At 43.0% G+C, this 17,100-nt stretch overlaps 1 protein-coding gene across 3 annotated transcripts in view; it reads right to left on the bottom strand.

The window, feature by feature from the left end:
- Window positions 1-17,100, bottom strand: part of LOC137368963 (protein WWC2-like) — a 271,726-nt gene that overhangs the window by 59,868 nt on the left and 194,758 nt on the right. For all 3 annotated transcript variants that reach the window (XM_068029350.1, XM_068029351.1, XM_068029352.1), the window contains 2 exons: window positions 2,130-2,203; window positions 41-283 (listed from right to left, as the gene is read on the bottom strand). In XM_068029350.1, the coding sequence (XP_067885451.1) occupies window positions 41-283; window positions 2,130-2,203 (317 nt within the window). The remainder of the gene's footprint in view (window positions 1-40; window positions 284-2,129; window positions 2,204-17,100) is intronic.

Here is a 17,100-nt window from a genome sequence, read left to right as displayed (position 1 = left end):
AAGCCCACCCGGGATTCAGGGATAAAATCACTGCACAGACCTCTCAGCCAGTGCTTCACTGGGCGTGTTCGGTGCAGAATGAAGCTCCTCTTCCAGTCGCTTCCTCTCTGCTTCCAGCCGTGTCAGCTCATCCTGTGAGCATTTCCGTAGTGTCACAAACTGCAGTTCCTTGAGGAGCTCTTCTTTCTCATTAATCAGCATCAACTTGTCTCGCTCAACATCAAGCAGCCCTGGCCAGGCCTCAGAGTCCAGCTTGGACAATTCGATTTTTATATTTGCTATTCTGAAATAAAATAAATAATTAAACTTTTGTTATTGCAATTTGATATCTATTTTACACTAAAAAAAGTTATATTTGGGGTACCTTCATACACATCTAAGGTGCAGGAAGGGTTGAGAAAGTGAGGCCTTATGTGCATAAGTGACACAAGGAATAGGCACAGAAACAGATAGTTTGTAGGCTAATAAAGATAGAAGGAAAGCTACTTACACAATGGACATAAATATAGAAAAAGGGAGCAGACACATGCAAGTTTGGAATATTTGAATAATTTACTCTAGAATTACTGAAAATACATCAGGAGTTAACATGCACCATTAAATTGACTAACAATTAAATTGACATGAAATAGCGGGTTAGTAACCAATTCAATTCTTCCCATTCACAGTCAATGGGGAGGGAGATTCTGTCGCCTATAATGAAACATCAATTCTCAGCAATATTGGAATGGGTGTCCCTGAGGATAAGTAGAGGTCCCCTGCTTATGCTAAATGCTATGTATGTCATTGGAACCTATTTGCATATTTAAAGATAACCATACCAATTTGGAGCAGGTGTTCTTGTCACATGCAATTTAAAGTTGTAATTATCCAGATTGAGGCAGGAATGTAGTGGGTAAGTCTCCTGCTCCATTTTAACCGCCAAGCTGTTGCCAGGGGGTGGGGGAGGGGGAAGGACTATTAAACCTCAGAATAAAACTCATTGTGAAATGGTTCCCAGAAATATTTCAATTAGAAAGCATTAACATTTAAATAATTGACATTTTAGAAAAGCCAGAACATAAAAGAAAAAGCCCCTTGCTATTTTTATTCCCTTCTGTAAGAGATGAGATTTTACTGTACAATGCAATTATTTTTGTACATCTTTCTTTTGGGCCTCCTTATCTCGAGAGACAATGGATACGCGCCTGGAGGTGGTCAGTGGTTTGTGAAGCAGCGCCTGGAGTGGCTATAAAGGCCAATTCTGGAGTGACAGGCTCTTCCACAGGTGCTGCAGAGAAATTTGTTTGTTGGGGCTGTTGCACAGTAGGCTCTCCCCTTGCGCCTCTGTCTTTTTTCCTGCCAACTACTAAGTCTCTTCGACTCGCCACAATTTAGCCCTGTCTTTATGGCTGCCCGCCAGCTCTGGCGAATGCTGGCAACTGACTCCCACGACTTGTGCAGCTGTCAGAACTAATGCATGACATGTGCTACAGATACACTTTGGTACCGAATAATCTTCCATAAATTTATATTATTCTTTTTCACTTCAGATTATGTGAAATGCTTCGCCTAAAATGTTCCAAGCTAGTTCTGCAGCTGATGTACTTACAAATTGACAGAGATAGAAAAACTACTGTTACACAGAATTGCTTGATGTTAAATGGAGTCCAGATACCTTAATAACCCACAATGTACAATCTTTGAAACTGGGTCTTGCTGTGTCACCTTTTGCATCATGTGTGGATCCCCTCCGGTTGTTAGTAATGGCCTGAACATAGTGAGGAGATATCCTGTTGTATATTTCTAGCAAATGCATCCTAAAAGAATGCAAAAGAATTTTCCTGCTACGGTCACAAGGTTGCTAACATAGGAAGTCTCTCCCTCGCCACCCCGCAACCCCTCCACGACCTTTTGTCTATGGTACTGGTGCTTCAAATCTAGTCCAGACAGAACAGAGAAATTCCCTCTCTAAAGCCTGAATGCCACAACATGAGATAAAGGGATCCAATTCTAAAAGAATATGTTGATGTTCACAGACAGAAAACGGAAAAAAGTCCTCCATACCTCACTGATCTTTCTGATGAGAAAATTTGCAACAAAAGATGTACAAAACCACACGTTGAATTTAACCACCAAGGAATAATTACCTTCTCTTTGCCTCTTCATACTGAAGACTCAGTCTGACCTTCTCAGCCAGATTGGCTCGGCTTCTTGGGCCAAACTAGAACAAAATTCATTTAAAATAAAACTCAGTCACATGTTCTTGAAACCTGATTTTTAATGCCATCATCTCTTGATAGGACCCTCAAGTAGTTGTGCTGAAACCATTAGAAGACATGAAGTAGCCTGTAGCCCTGTTTAAAGGTGCTCAGTATATAAATTTTTGCATCAATCAAATTCAGGGAAGTCAATAATTATGTAAGACTGATACGGTAGCTGGTTTCTAAAGAACTGCTTGCCGAATTTCCATGTGGGTTCGCTGAACAAACACTATACCTTCATCAGAAGATCGGAAAAAACCTTGGGGAAAAGAACGACTGTTTACATTGTTCCTCCAGGGTTTCCCCTGCAGTTGTGGCAGCATATCAGAACAGCCACTGTGGAAATTCCAGGCTCTGATGCTTTGCTGCCTAGTTTTGTGAAAACTACTTTTCAATATTTGCTGGAAAATATCAAAACATCAGTCAACTCTGAAATTTCCCACATCTGCAGCCTTTATGACCTAAGTCTGGTTAAAACAAAACATGACTAAAAGCAAAATCTGAAATTGATCAATGAATTCAAAAGAAAATTGGATTGGCACTTGAAGGAAACAAACTTGCACAACCACTGGTATAGAGCAGGGGAATGGGACTGGTTGGATTGCTCTACAGAGAGACAGTACAGACTCAAAGGGTCAAATGGCCACCTTCTGTGCCACAATGATTCTATATTTAGTTTGAGGACTCAATATCAAGGTTTGCCATGACCATGTGAATGTTGGTGGCCAATATCCTCCCTTCTAATAGACATAGGCCATTTAGCCCTTTGACCTCATTCCACAGAATTTATTTCCTGTTGATTTTTTTTTATTCGTTTTTGTGGGATGTGGGTGTTGCTGACTAGGCCAGCATTTATTAGCCATCCCTAATTGCCCTTGAACTGCATGGTTTGCTGGGGCATTTAAGAGTCAACCACATTGCTGCGGGTCTGGAGTCGCATGTAGGACAGACCAGGTAAGGACAACAGATTTCCTTCCCTAAAGGACATTAATAAACCAGATGGATTTTTACAACAATTGACAATGGTTTCATAGTCACCATTAGACCAGCTTTTAATTCCAGATTTTATTAATTGAATTCAAATTTCACCAGCTGCCATGGTGGGATTTGAACCCATATCCCCAGTACATTAGCCTGGGGTCTGAATTACTAGTTTAGTGACATCACCACTATGCCACCGCCTCCCCATTTTCACACCGCTGGTTTTGGTAGCAGATACGGAAGTCTAGTTAGCAAATGCAAATACATGGGACGCCAAAGGCTTTTTAAGCCACTGGATTGTATGGATCAATACCGCACTTGGCAGTGCATTTACCAATAAATCACCAGAACAACCAACTCATAACTATTCCTAACCAGTTAATTTTCTAAAACTAGGTCACAAAACTCCGTGTGTTTTCAAATCAGTGGTGATTTGCAACACGTAATTATATTTCCTTCTCTCTGTTATGTAGTCTCTTCTCATTTGGCCAAACAGATGGAAGAAAAAAGGTGATAAAGGCAACCGGGGTCAATCTGATCTGAAGCTGGTAAACATCACATGAACTATGAGTCCTTGAAACGATTGGCCTTGAAGCGATTAAAAATTCTACTCAATTAGCATTCCACTGAACAAAACATCAGATCATGCCTCAAATCTATTTGTTAAACTGCTTACTTTGAAGCTTGACCTGCACATGACTTGGATTTATCATCATGTGTTTAAAATGCCATCAGCAAATGCTCCAGCAGTCAGGTAGCAAGCGTTAATTGTTGCGAGGGTACTAACATGATTTGAGGGAGCACATTGTTCAGACTGCTTTCTGAAGAAGTTAATTTCATACATAATCGGATAGCATGTGAGAGAAAATTAGCTACTATCTACAGCAAACATGTACCATGCCAGATGGATTGGATTGTTAGCAGAGTGTGCCTGTCACAAAAGATATATGTAAAACAAAAGTCCTCATATGGCTTATGCCAGCAGAGGATTCCACAGAGGCCAGCGGCCCTCCAGTGGCTATTTTTCAATTGAAAGCCTGGACTTAAGAGTTGGCAGGATACTTGGCTGCTAGGCATCACAGATTAGCCTGGTTCTGTCCTCATGTACTCTATTGATTCCGACACGTTTTCCAGAAGGGATCATAGAAAGAGTATCAGCGGCTGGATCACTGGCAGATTTCATTCCTTCCCCAGCCTAAGGGTGCTGAGGCCAGTTCTGGTATCCCTAGCTAACTGAGATCAACTAACTCAGTACAGAGCATGAATTTAAACCTCAAACCTTCCTGGTCTGTGTGGCTCAGGTCCCATAGTGTATTTTTCAATGGAATCATTATAAAATCATTGAATTTTACAGCAAAGGAGGAGGCCGATTGTGATTTTGCTGGCTTTCTGAAAGACCCATCAACTGAGTCCCATTCCCCTGCCTGTTCTTCATAGCTTTTGAAATGTTATCAGACTTCTTATTTGACATCCAGTACTGGATGAGGCGAAATTTCCTCCAATTAAATATAGTCTCTATTGTCTTCAGTCTCTGTTACAAACTCAACTCCCTGACTACTCACCCCATCCTTCTCCCTGGCAACTGTCGGGGACTAAACCAGACTGTTCGTAAACTTGGTGTCATATTTGATCCCGAGGTAAGCTTCCTATACATCTGCGCCATTGCTAAGACCGCCTATTTCCACCTCAGTAACACTGCCTGACTTCTCCTCTGCCTTAGCTCATCTGCTGCTGAAATTCCCATTCATGCCTTTGTTACTTCAATTCTTGACTATTCCAACACACACCGGGCTGGTTTCCCACATTCTACCCTCCATAAACTTGAACTCATCCAAAACTCTGCGACCCTTGCCTTTACTCGCACCAAGTCCCATTTACCTATCTCCCCTGTACTTGCTGACCTACATTGGCTCCCAGTCAAGCAATGCCTCGATTGTAAAATTCTCATCTTTGATTTCAAATTCCTCCATGGACTCGCCCACTCCCTATCTCTGCAATCTCCTCCAGCCTCACAACTCTCCGCGATATCTGAGCTCATCTAAGGGGCGGCGCAGTGGTTAGCACCGCAGCCTCACAGCTTCAGCGACCCAGGTTCAGTTCTGGGTACTGCCTGTGTGGAGTTTGCAAGTTCTCCCTGTGACTGTGTGGGTTTCCTCCGGGTGCTCCAGTTTCCTCCCACATGCCAAAGACTTGCAGGTCGATAGGTAAATTAGCCATTGTAAAAATTGCCCCTAGTGTAGGTAGGTGGTAGGAGAATTGAGGGAAGGTGGGGATGTGAGAGGGAAAATGGGATTAATATAAATGATTGGTGCAGACTCGGTGGGTCGAAGGGCCTGTTTCGGTGCTGTATCTCTCTATGACTCTAACTCCTGCCTCGTGAGCATCCCCAATTTTAATTGCTCCACCACTGGCGACTGTGCCTTCAGTTGCCTGGACCCTAAGCTCTAGAATTCCCTTCCTAAACCTCACTACCTTCCTTTAAGATGCTCCTTAAATCTACCTCCTTGACCAAGCTTTTGTCCATCTCCTCTAATATCTCCTTATATGGCTAGGTGTCCAAATTGTTAAAATATTTTATATTTAGAGATACACCACCGAAACAGGCCCTTCAGCCCACCGGGTCTGTGCCGACCAAGAACCACCCATTTATACTAACCCTACAGTAATCCCACATTCCCTACCACCTACCTACACTAGGGGCAATTTACAATGGCCAATTTACCTATCACCTGCAAGTCTTTGGCTGTGGGAGGAAACCGGAGAACCCGGCGAAAACCCACGCGGTCACAGGGAGAACTTGCAAACTCTGTACAGGCAGTACCCAGAATCGAACCCGGGTCCCTGGAGCTGTAGTGCTAACCACGGCGCCACTGTGTCACTAACATTCCTGTGAAGTGCCCAGGGGCATTTTATTACACTAAATATATGTTGTTATTTTTCAAATATTTACCCACAACCATTTTAAAATGATTATGGATTCGGTTCCCACCACTGTTGCTGGAAGGCCATTTCATGTTCAAATAAGGTGCAAGAAAAAATCCTTCGAACCTTAAAATTCTTCTGGTGACCTTAAATTAATGCCTTCTAGTTAATGATTCACAGAGCAGTAGAAATAGGTTTCCCCAATTTATTTTATCAAAACCTCTCACCATTTTGAACTGCTCTTAACCTAAATTCTCATGAAAAGAGCCCCAGCATCTCCAGCCTTTTCTCATAACTAATGATGCTCATCCCTGGGATCATCTCAGTGAATCACTTCTGGATCCTCTCCATGGCCATGACATCTTTCCCAGGTCGTGTCCTAAATGGACAGAATTCTAATAGCAGCCTAACCAATAATTTGTACAGGTTTAGCATTATCTCTTTGCTGTAGTAGCCCTACATGTCCTTAATGAAATAAACTGATTACAACTGATCTGTTCTCAGGCATGCAACAGCAATGCTAAAACAGGACTCTGACTGTTAACAAACCCCACACAACAATAAAGCACGAGACTGTTAATACTTGCTGAGAACACTCCTCTTCTACTCCACTAATCACTGTAATACACTACCAATTCTCCACAAAATCTGCTGCTTGGGTCAGGCTTTCTATAAACTCCAGATAAAAAAGATTTGCCGCTAGGTAAATCTGCATACCACAGGCTGCTGAATCATTAATTCGACAACTCAATCAAGGTACAGACACAAGAATTGTAGAATGGTTACAGCACAGAGGGAGGCCATTCGGCCCATCGTGTCAGTGCCAGCTCTCTGCAACGACAACTCACCTAGTCCCACTCCAGCGCTTTTCTCTGTAGTCCTGCAAATCTTTTCAGATAATTATCCAATTCTCTTTTGAAAACCTGGATTGAGCCTGCCTCCACCACACAGACAATGCATTCCAGATCCTAACCATTCCCTGCATAAAGTAGTTTTTCTTCAAGTTGCCATTGCTTCTATTACCATTCACCTTAAATCGGTGTCCTCTGGTTTGCGATCCTTCTGCTAATGGGAACAGTTTCTCCCCATCTGCTCTGTCTAGACCCCTCATGATTTTGAGCACCTCTATCAAAACTCTTCTTAATCTTGTCTTCTCAAAGGACAACAGTTTCAGCTTCTCCAATCTATCCACGTAACTGAAGTTCTTCATTCCTGGAACCATTCTCGTGAATCGTTTCTGCCCCCTCTCTAATGCCTTCACATCATGCTAATGTGTGGTGCCCAGAACTGGACACAATACTCCAGTAGAGGCCGAACCAGTGTTCATTTACAGGTTTATCATAACTTCCTTGCTTTCGTCCTCTATGCCCCTACTTATAAAGCCCAGGATCCCATTGGCTTTGTTAACCGCTTTCTCAACTTGCCCTGCCACCTTCAATGATTTGTGTACATATACCCCCAGGTCCCTCTGCTCCTATTACCCACTTTAGAAATATATCCTTTATTTTAAATTGCCTCGCCTCATTCTTCCTATCAAAATGAATCACTTCACACTTCTTTGCATTCATTTTCATCTGCCACTTGTCTTCAGTATTCAGCCTGTATTATCCACTTGACAGCTGTTATATGCACCCTTTTTCTACATCATCTTACACTCTATCTCTTTCGTCATCCAGGGAGCTCTGGGCTTGTTTGCCCTACATTTCCCCCACGTGAGAATGTACCTTTGACTGTAACAAACTATCTCCTTTTTAAAGGTAGCTCATTGTTTGGTCGCAGTTTTGCCTGTCAATCTTTAATTCCAAATTATCTGGGCCAGATCCATTCTCACCCCATTAGGTTGCCCCCACCCCCCAATTAATTATTTTTACCCTTGTCCTTTTTATGACTCAATGATCACTGTCTCCTAAATGCTCCCCTACTGACAAATGATTCACTTCATCCACCTCACTCTCCAGTACCAGATCCAGCAATGCCTCCTTCCTCGTTGGACTGGAAACATTGATGTAGAAAATTGTCTAGAAACTCTTCCCCCTCTCTGCCCTTTACACTATTGCTATTCGAGTCTATATTAGGATAATTAAAGTCTCCCATTATAACTATTCTATAATTCCTGCACCTCTCTGTAATTTTCTTGCAAATTTGTTCCTCTATATCTTTTCCACTAGTTTGTGGCCGATAGAATGTAATGTAATGGTATCTCTTGTTTCTTAACTCTAACCAAATAGATTCTACCCTTAATCCCTCTCGGACAACCTCTCTCACCCAGCACTGTAATGTTCTCCTTAATCAATAGTTATCCTTCCTCCTTTCTTTCGGGTCGGGTCGGGTCACTCTTCCGGGTCCAGTATTCAGGTTTGGGTCGGGTCGGGCCGGGTCAGACATAACGACAGCCAGGACGTCAAGGCAGGTAACACTCCGCACTAGTCTGCAGTGAGCGATTCCATCCAAGGTAGAGCACAACCTCTTCAATAAAGTTGATTATATTCCGGTGGTCGGGTCGGGTCGGGTCGGGTCGGACACGGGAAAAAATGAAAGGACTCGGGCCGGGTCGGATGTGGTTCTGTCGGGCTTGGGTTGGGTTTCATTTGCAGACCCGAGCCGGCCTTTACTCTCTTTGGGTGCAAAGCATCTGGCCTGTTCAGTCCCAACTCCCCAGAACTGGTCACAATGTCCCAGGAATCTAAAGCTCTCCCTACTGCACCATTTCTCCAATCACGTATTCATCTGCTCTATTCTCCTAGCAGGTGATACTGGGAGTAATCCAGAGATTACTACCTTTAAAATCCTGCTTGCTAGTTTCTTTCCTAGTTCCCTATGCTCTGCCTGCAGGACTTCATCCCTGTTACTAAGCATGCTGTTGGTACTGATATGGGCCATGACTGCTGGCTGTTCACCCTCCTCCCTCAAAGTGCTCTGCAGCTGTTCTGTGACATCCTTGACCCTGGCACTAGGGAGCAACATCCTGGATTCATGTCTGTGGCCGCAGAAATGCCTGTCTGTTCCCCTGAATATCGAATCTCCTATAACTATTGCCCGAATCGCCTGTCACTGTTGTGCTCATATATTTACACACTGGAGGGAAAACAGCAATAGAATAGAATCATAGAATCATAAAAATTTACAGCATGGAAGGAGGCCATTCGGCCCATCGTGTCTGCACCAGCCAACAAGGAGCCATCCAGCCCATCCCACTTTCCGGCTCCTGGGCCGCAGCCTTGTAGGTAACAGCACTTCAAGTGCATATCCAAGCACTTTTTTAATGCTATCAAAGTCTCTGACTCTACCACCCTTTCAGGCACTGTGTTCTAGATCCCCACCACCCTCGGGGTGAAAAGATTTCCCCTCAAATCCCTTCTAAACCTGCTACCTCTTACCCTAAATCTATGGCCCCCCCCCCCCGGTTATGGACACCTCACTATTTTATACACTTCAATTAGGTCTCCCCTCAGCCTCCTCTGCTACAAAGAAAACCACCCTAGCCTATCCAATCTTTCCTCATAGCTAAAACTCTCCAGTCCAGGCAATATCCTTGTAAATCGCCTCTGTACCCTCTCTAGTGCAATCACATTTTTCCTATAGTGCGGTGAATCAAACTGCACACAAGTAATCCAGTTGTGGTCTAACCAGTGGTTTATACAGTTCCAGCATAACCTCTCTGCTCTTATATTATATCCTCAGTTAATCAAGTATACCTTATGTCTTCTTGACCATCTCATCTACCCGTCCAGCTACCCTCAGGGGTCCGTGTACATGCAATACAAGGTCCCGCTATTCCTCTACACTTCTCATTATTCTACTATTTATTATGTATTCCATTGCCTTGTTAGCCTTCTCCAAATGCATTACCTCACACTTCTCCGGACTGAAATCCATTTGTCACTGTTCACCCACCTGACTAGTCCATTGATATCTTCCTGCAGTCCACAGCTTTCTTCTTCATTATCAACCACACAGCCAATTTTTGTATTGTCTGCAAACTTCCTAATCATACCCTCTACATACAAGTCCAAATTGTTGATATATACCTATGGAACCCCACTGAAAAGAGCCTTCCAATCATAAAAACACCCATCGACCTTTGCTTCCTGCCTCTGAACCAATTTTGGATCCAACTGTCCACTGTGCCTTGGACCCATGGACTTTTACTTTTATGGTCAGTCTGCCACGTCTACCTTATCAAAAGCCTTGCTAAAATCCATATAGACTACATCAAATGCACTACCATCACTGAACGTCCTTGTTACCATGTTCGTCAAACACAAGCTTCCCTTAACAAATCTGTGCTAACTCTCTTTGATTAATATGTGCCTTTCTAAATGAAGATTTATCCAGTTCCTCAGAACTTTTTCCAATAATTTTCTCACCACCGAGGTTAGGCCGACTGGCCTGTAATTACTTGGTCAATCACTTTTACAACATTAGCTGTCCTCCAGTCCTCTGGCACCATGTCTGTAGCCAGAGAGAATTGTAAAATAACGGTCAGAGCCCCTGCTATTTCTTCTCTTGCTTCCTCAACAGCCTAGGATACATTTCGTCCAGGCCTGGGGATCTATCCACTTTCAAAGATGTTAAACCCCTTAACACTTCTTCTCTCAGTATGTTAATTTCATCTAATTTTTCACACTTGTCCTCCCTGATTGCAATATCTGTATTGACCCTCACTTTCGTGAAAACACATGCAAAGTATTCACTGAGAACCAAACCCACGTTCTCCACCTGCAGACACACAAGTTATCCTTATGGTCCCTAAGTATGTTATCATTTGTTAAACAGCGCTCTTTCTGGAAGCTTGGGTATGACAATGTGTGAAAAGACTAGCACAGAACTGAATGGTGGGCTGGATTTTATGCTTTTGTTGAAGGCAGGATCATTGGTGGGTTGGGGGGGGGCGTTCGCTGGAACATCCCTGCGGAGCCGCCCGCCATGGAACCCAGCGCCATAATGCTTGTTTCCAATTTTGTTGGATGCGGCAAAGAACCGTGGCAGCACTGCCACCCCAACACGGTGGCATCATCATCTAAATGTTTTACATCTTATTTTACACACATTTGAATGTCATTCACTGCGATTCAATGAGGTGTACTCAATTTTGTGTTTGACGTGCAGCACTCGTGTGCCTTCAGTTTCGCATCTTTCAAGCGCTGTTGCCACTGAGGTAAGAATCCTCGGTGCCTCAAGAGGGAAGGTAACTTCACTGGAGTTATGTAGGAGAAGTGGGGTTTGCAGCAGACATTGCCGCTATGCTGACTCTGCAAAGGGATTGTCTGTCAAGGTGGTGGGGGAACATTGCAAGTGCGTTGTGTTTGAAGGACGGGGGGGGGAGCTCTGCAAGGGGATTGTGTGTGAGGTAAGAACTTTGAGAATCGATAAGTTGCGTTCGTTGGGGTGGCATTACAGGGTAGTTTAAATGGTGTGGAGCGGCAATGATGGCTCGCGTAGGAACATAGGAGCAGGAGTAGGCCATTCAGCCCATTGAGCCTGCTCCGCCATTCAATATGATCATGACTAATCATCCACTTCAATGCCTTTTTCCCACACTATCCTCATTTCCCCTTATTTCATTGGTAATTAGAAATCTGTCAATCTCTGCTTTAAAGAGACTCAATGACTGAGCTTCCACAGCCCTCTGGGATAGAGAATTCCAAAGATTCACAACCCTCTGAGTAAAGAAATTTCTCCTCATCTCTGTCCTAAGTGGCTTCCCCCTTATTTTGAAATTGTGTCCCCTGGTTCCAGACTCCCCAACCAGGGGTAACATCTTAGCTGCCTCTACCCTGTCTATCCCTTTAAGTATTTTGTCGGTTTCAATGAGATCACCTCTCATTCTTCAAAACTCTAGAGAATACAGGCCCAGTTTCCCCAATCTCTCTTCATAGGACAGTTCTGCCATCCCAGGAACAAGTCTGGTGAACCTTCGTTGCACTCCCTCTATGGCAATAATATCCTTCCTATGGTAAAGGGACCAAAACTGCACACAGTACTCCAGGTGCAGTCTAACCAAGGTTCTATACAATTGGAGCAAGACTTCATTAGTCCTGTACTCAAATCGCCTTGCGATAAAGCCTAACATACCATTCGCCTTCTTAATTGCTAGCTGCACCTGTATGTTAGCTTTCAGTGACTTATTGACGAGGACACCCAGGTCCCTTTGTACATCTACACTTTCTAATCTCTTACCATTTAAGAAATACTCTGCACATTTGTTCCTCCTATCAAAGTGGATAACCTCACATTTTTCCACATTATATTCCATCTGCCAGGTTCTTGCCCACTCACTAAGTCTTTCCAAATCCCCTTGAAGCCGCTTTGCATCTTCCTCACAACACACATTCCCACCTAGTTTTGTGTCATCAGCGAACTTGGAAATACATCATCCAAATCATTAATATATATTGTGAACAGCTGGGGCCCAAGCACAGATCCCCGAGGTACCCCACTAGTCATAGCCTGCCAACGCGAGAATTATCCATTTATTCCTACTCTCTGTTTTCTGCCCATTAACCAATCCTTAATCCATGCCAGTATATTACCTCCTATCCCATGTGCTTTAATTTTGCTAACCAACCTCCTGTGTGGGACTTTATCAAAAGACTTTTGAAAATCCAAGTATACCATGTCCACCAACTCCCCTTTATCAATTCTGTTAGTAACATCCTCAAAAAAACTCCACCAGATTCGCCAAACATGATTTCCCATTCATAAATCCATGTTGACTATGCCCAATCAGATCATTATTATACAATTGTCCACTTATCGCATCCTTTAGAATAGATTCTAGCATTTTCCCAACGACTGATGTAAGGCTAACAGATCTGTAATTCCCTGTTTTCTCTCTCCCTTCCTTCTTAAATAGTGGGCTGACATTTGCGACCTTCCGATCTGCAGGAACCACTCCAGAATCTATAGAATTTTGGAAGATGATCACCAATGCATCCACTATCACCACACTCTGGGATGTAGAATATCAGGTCCTGGGGACTTATGAACCTTCAGCGCCATTAATTTTTCCAGTACAACCTTCTTACTAATACTCATTTCCTTCAATTCCTCATTCTCCCTAATCCCTTGGATCTCTAGTTCTGGGAGATTTCTTGTATCTTCCTCAGTGAAGACAAACACAAAGTAACCATTTAGCTTCTCTGCCATTTTTCTACTGAAAAGTTGTCAGAACAACATTAATCCATACTCTTGAGCTACTGCAGGTATCCTGCATAACCAAAATTTACACACTTCTTTGCTCAGAGAGGTTTACTGTAGCTTTTGAAGGATGCCGATGGTCCAAGCAGAAAAGAGATGGTATATTCAGGGCTGGCACATTTTAAATATGGCACCAGCACTTGCTCCAACATCAGGTGACGTTATGAACGGCGACTCCACTGCTGCCTCCTCCACACGACGGAGGGGGGACAGCCGTCTCTGTCATACTAAACGGCGTAATCATGGCAGCGGGTGTACAGCCCGGCCAATCTAAAAGCATCCGCAAAAATGCTGTTCAACTTGCTGAACTTAATTCAGACAACATACATCGAGCTGTGCATAGTTCTTGTAGGAGCTGGAGGGACAGTGCAAAAGGGACGAGGTGAAATTTACTGAGCAAGATCGGCAAATCATGAGTTATGAGGGTTTACAACTATAAGGAGAGACCTTTGGGTTTTCCCAACAACAACTTGAATTTATATTCCATTTTAATGTAGTAAAAATACCTTAAGGCGCTTGACACAGCATTATCAGAGAGAATTTGACTCTGAGACGCAAAAAGATATTCGGGCAGGTGGCTAAAAATGGTCACGGTGATAGGTTTGAAGAAGCAACTTAAAAGGGGGGAGAGGTAGAGAGATGAAGAGAGTTAGGGAGGGAATTCTGGAGCTTTGGCAACTGAAGGCACGGCCACCAATGGTGGACCAATAAAAATCAGGGATACGCAAGAGGCCAAAATTGAAGGAGTGCAGATATCTCAGAGGGGTGCATTGCTGGAGGAGGTTATAGAGACAGGGAAATCTCAAAGCTAAAGGATTAAACTAATAGAAAGCTTCAAGATTTTAAAGGGTTGCGATAGGATAGCTATGGACATTTTTCACTGGTTAACAAGACAGTATTAAATTTAAGATAGTCACAAAAAATAATTAATGGGAAAGTTAGAAAAATATTCTAGTTCGAATGTGAAATTCCCTGCCAGAAATTGCTGATGAAGTAGAGTCCATGAAGTATTTTAACAGGGAATTAGATAATTGTTTGAAAAAGAGAAATATTGAAAAGTATGAGAAGAGAGTAGGAGAGTGAGATTAGACTAGGTGGCTCATAGATGCCAGTATGGACTTGATGGGCTGAATGGCCTGTTACGGTGCTGTAACTTTCTATGATTCAGTCACAGTATGCTGCAAAAAGGCATGGCAAATTGCTCTATGTTACCAATGCCAAGAGAGTGTAGCAGGTATGGGAGAGCTACGGAATCAAATAGCAAGATAGACTGGATGGATATCCAGAAGGAGACATCAGATGAAAACATAGAAACATAGAAAAATAGGAGCAGGAGTAGGCCATTTGGTCCTTCGAGCCTGTTCCGCATTCAATACGATTAGGGCTGATTGTCCAAACTCAGTACCCTGTTCCCGCTTTCTCCCAGTATCCCTTGATCCCTTTCGCCCTAAGAAATATATCGAACATTTCCTTGAACATATTTAATGATTTGGCCTCAATTGCTTTCTGTGATAGAGAATTCCATAAGTTCACCACTCTCTGGGTGAAGAAATCCCTCCTCATCTCAGTCCTAAATGGCTTACCCCTTATCCTTAGACTGTGACCCCTGGTCCTGGACTCCCTTGCCATCGGGAACATCCTTCCTGCATCTAGTCTGTCCAGTCCTGTTAGAATTTTGTAGGTTTCTATGAGATCCCCTCTCATTCTTCTAAACTCTCGCGAATACAAGCCTAATCCACTCAATCTCTCTTCATATGTCAGTCCTGCCATCCCAGGAATCAGTCTGGTGAACCTTCGCTGCACTCCCTCCATAGCAAGAATATCCTTCCTCAGATAAGTTCTTAGTTTTAGTTTTAGTTTTAGAGATACAGCACTGAAACAGGCCCTTCGGCCCACCGAGTCTGTGCCGACCATCAACCACCCACTTACACTAACCCTATACTAATTCCATATTCCTTCCACATCCCCACCTGTCCCTGTATTTCCCTACCACCTACCTATACTAGGGGCAATTTATAATGGCCAATTAACCTATCAACCTGCAAGTCTTTGGCATGTGGGAGGAAACCAGAGCACCCGGAGGAAACCCACACAGACACAGGGAGAACTTGCAAACTCCACACAGGCAGTACCCAGAATTGAACCCGGGTCGCTGGAGCTGTGAGGCTGCGGTGCTAACCACTGCACATAATACTCCAGATGTGGTCTCACCAAGGTCTTGTATAATTGCAGCAAGACATCCTTGCTCCTGTACGCGAATCTTCTCGCTATGAAGGCCAATATACCATCAATTGACAAGAAATTAAAGCAACATGAATAAACCTTGCCATAAATTAGGTAAGCACTGATGCAACTAAAAGTAAATTACAGGTATTAAATGAATTTGTTTGAATAGCTCAATATACTTAACTTCAACTGATCTAGTAACGTGGTGCAAATGCAACATAAAACAAAGTAACTCTCTTTGTCTCTCTACCTCTCCCCCCTTAGCTGAGAATTGGCATATTAGAAACTAGAATGATGGATCTGGGAAACAAATCATGACTGACTATCAACATGTATATATGTATGTAAAAAATACAATGCACTAAGTCAACCTTTCAGTAGGCAAAGTACTCTATAATCAGATAAGCTTAAGTGTATGGTATCCTAGTGATTCTGGTACTGAACTAACAACCCAGCAGTTCAAATCCCAACATAGCAAGTTGTGAAACTTAATTGAATAAATCTGAAAACGTGGCTGGCATCACCAAAAAGGACCATGAAGACTACCAGATTGTAATAAAAACCCAACTGGTTCAATAACTGGAACCTGCTGCCTCTACATGTGACACCTGTCTTACATTATGTGGCTGACTCTTAATGCCCCGAGGGCAACAAGGGATGGGCAATAAATACCGCCATGCCAATGTTGCCCACATTCCAAGAATTAAACTAAAGCTATACATGTGATCATTAAACTCTGTTGCTGTCTTAAGTATACCGGCAAATTAATCACTCATGTAATGCATTTGCCTTCACTTTACAGAAACAGTCGGCATTTAACAGATGGTGCAGAGTGGGGTAGGTCATTCAGTCTATCTAACTCATCCTTACATTGAAAACTTACTATTACTGCCTCTTGAATGACTCCTGGGCCTTTTCCTCCACTCTCTTAACAGGAAGATCACTCCAGACATTGATCACTCGTTTTGTGAAGAAGCGCCCGACATCAGTCCTGACTACCATAAAAGCAAAATATTGCGGATGTTGATGAAAGGTCATCAACCAGATGTTTCTCTCTCCATAGATGCTGCCAAACCAGAGCTGAGTATTTCCAGCATTTTCTGTTTTTATTTCAGTCCTATGTCCCCTTATCTTGACTTAACTTGAAATAATATTCAGGATTAACTTATTATATTCCACATAGTACAATATTATCAGGCTTCCTCTCATTCAATTCCTTTCCAGGTCTGAGTTTTTCTAACTTATTGTCTTAGACCAGGGATCAACCTCATGGCTCTGCTCTTCACAGCTTCCCATGCTGGGATAGTTCTCTTCTGCCTTGATAGCTAGAAGGGACTGTGGCAACTATGCTGACTTCAAGTGACACATTACCCGGTGAAGCATTAATCTGAACATTTCTTTCTCCACATCCTTACGGGTTTTATTGACACAAGTGGTGCCTTTCTCCCACTCAGTATTAAGTTGCATGGTTAAATACTTGCAAAAGAGCAAATAATGAAGGTGTGAGGCCACCAGTTCAAATAGGTGG

This window comes from Heterodontus francisci, chromosome 4 (assembly GCF_036365525.1).
Source record: "Heterodontus francisci isolate sHetFra1 chromosome 4, sHetFra1.hap1, whole genome shotgun sequence".
Taxonomy (NCBI): Eukaryota; Metazoa; Chordata; class Chondrichthyes; order Heterodontiformes; family Heterodontidae; genus Heterodontus; species Heterodontus francisci.
Note: the sequence above shows the minus strand (reverse complement) of the source record. Positions and strands in the feature narration are given on the sequence as shown.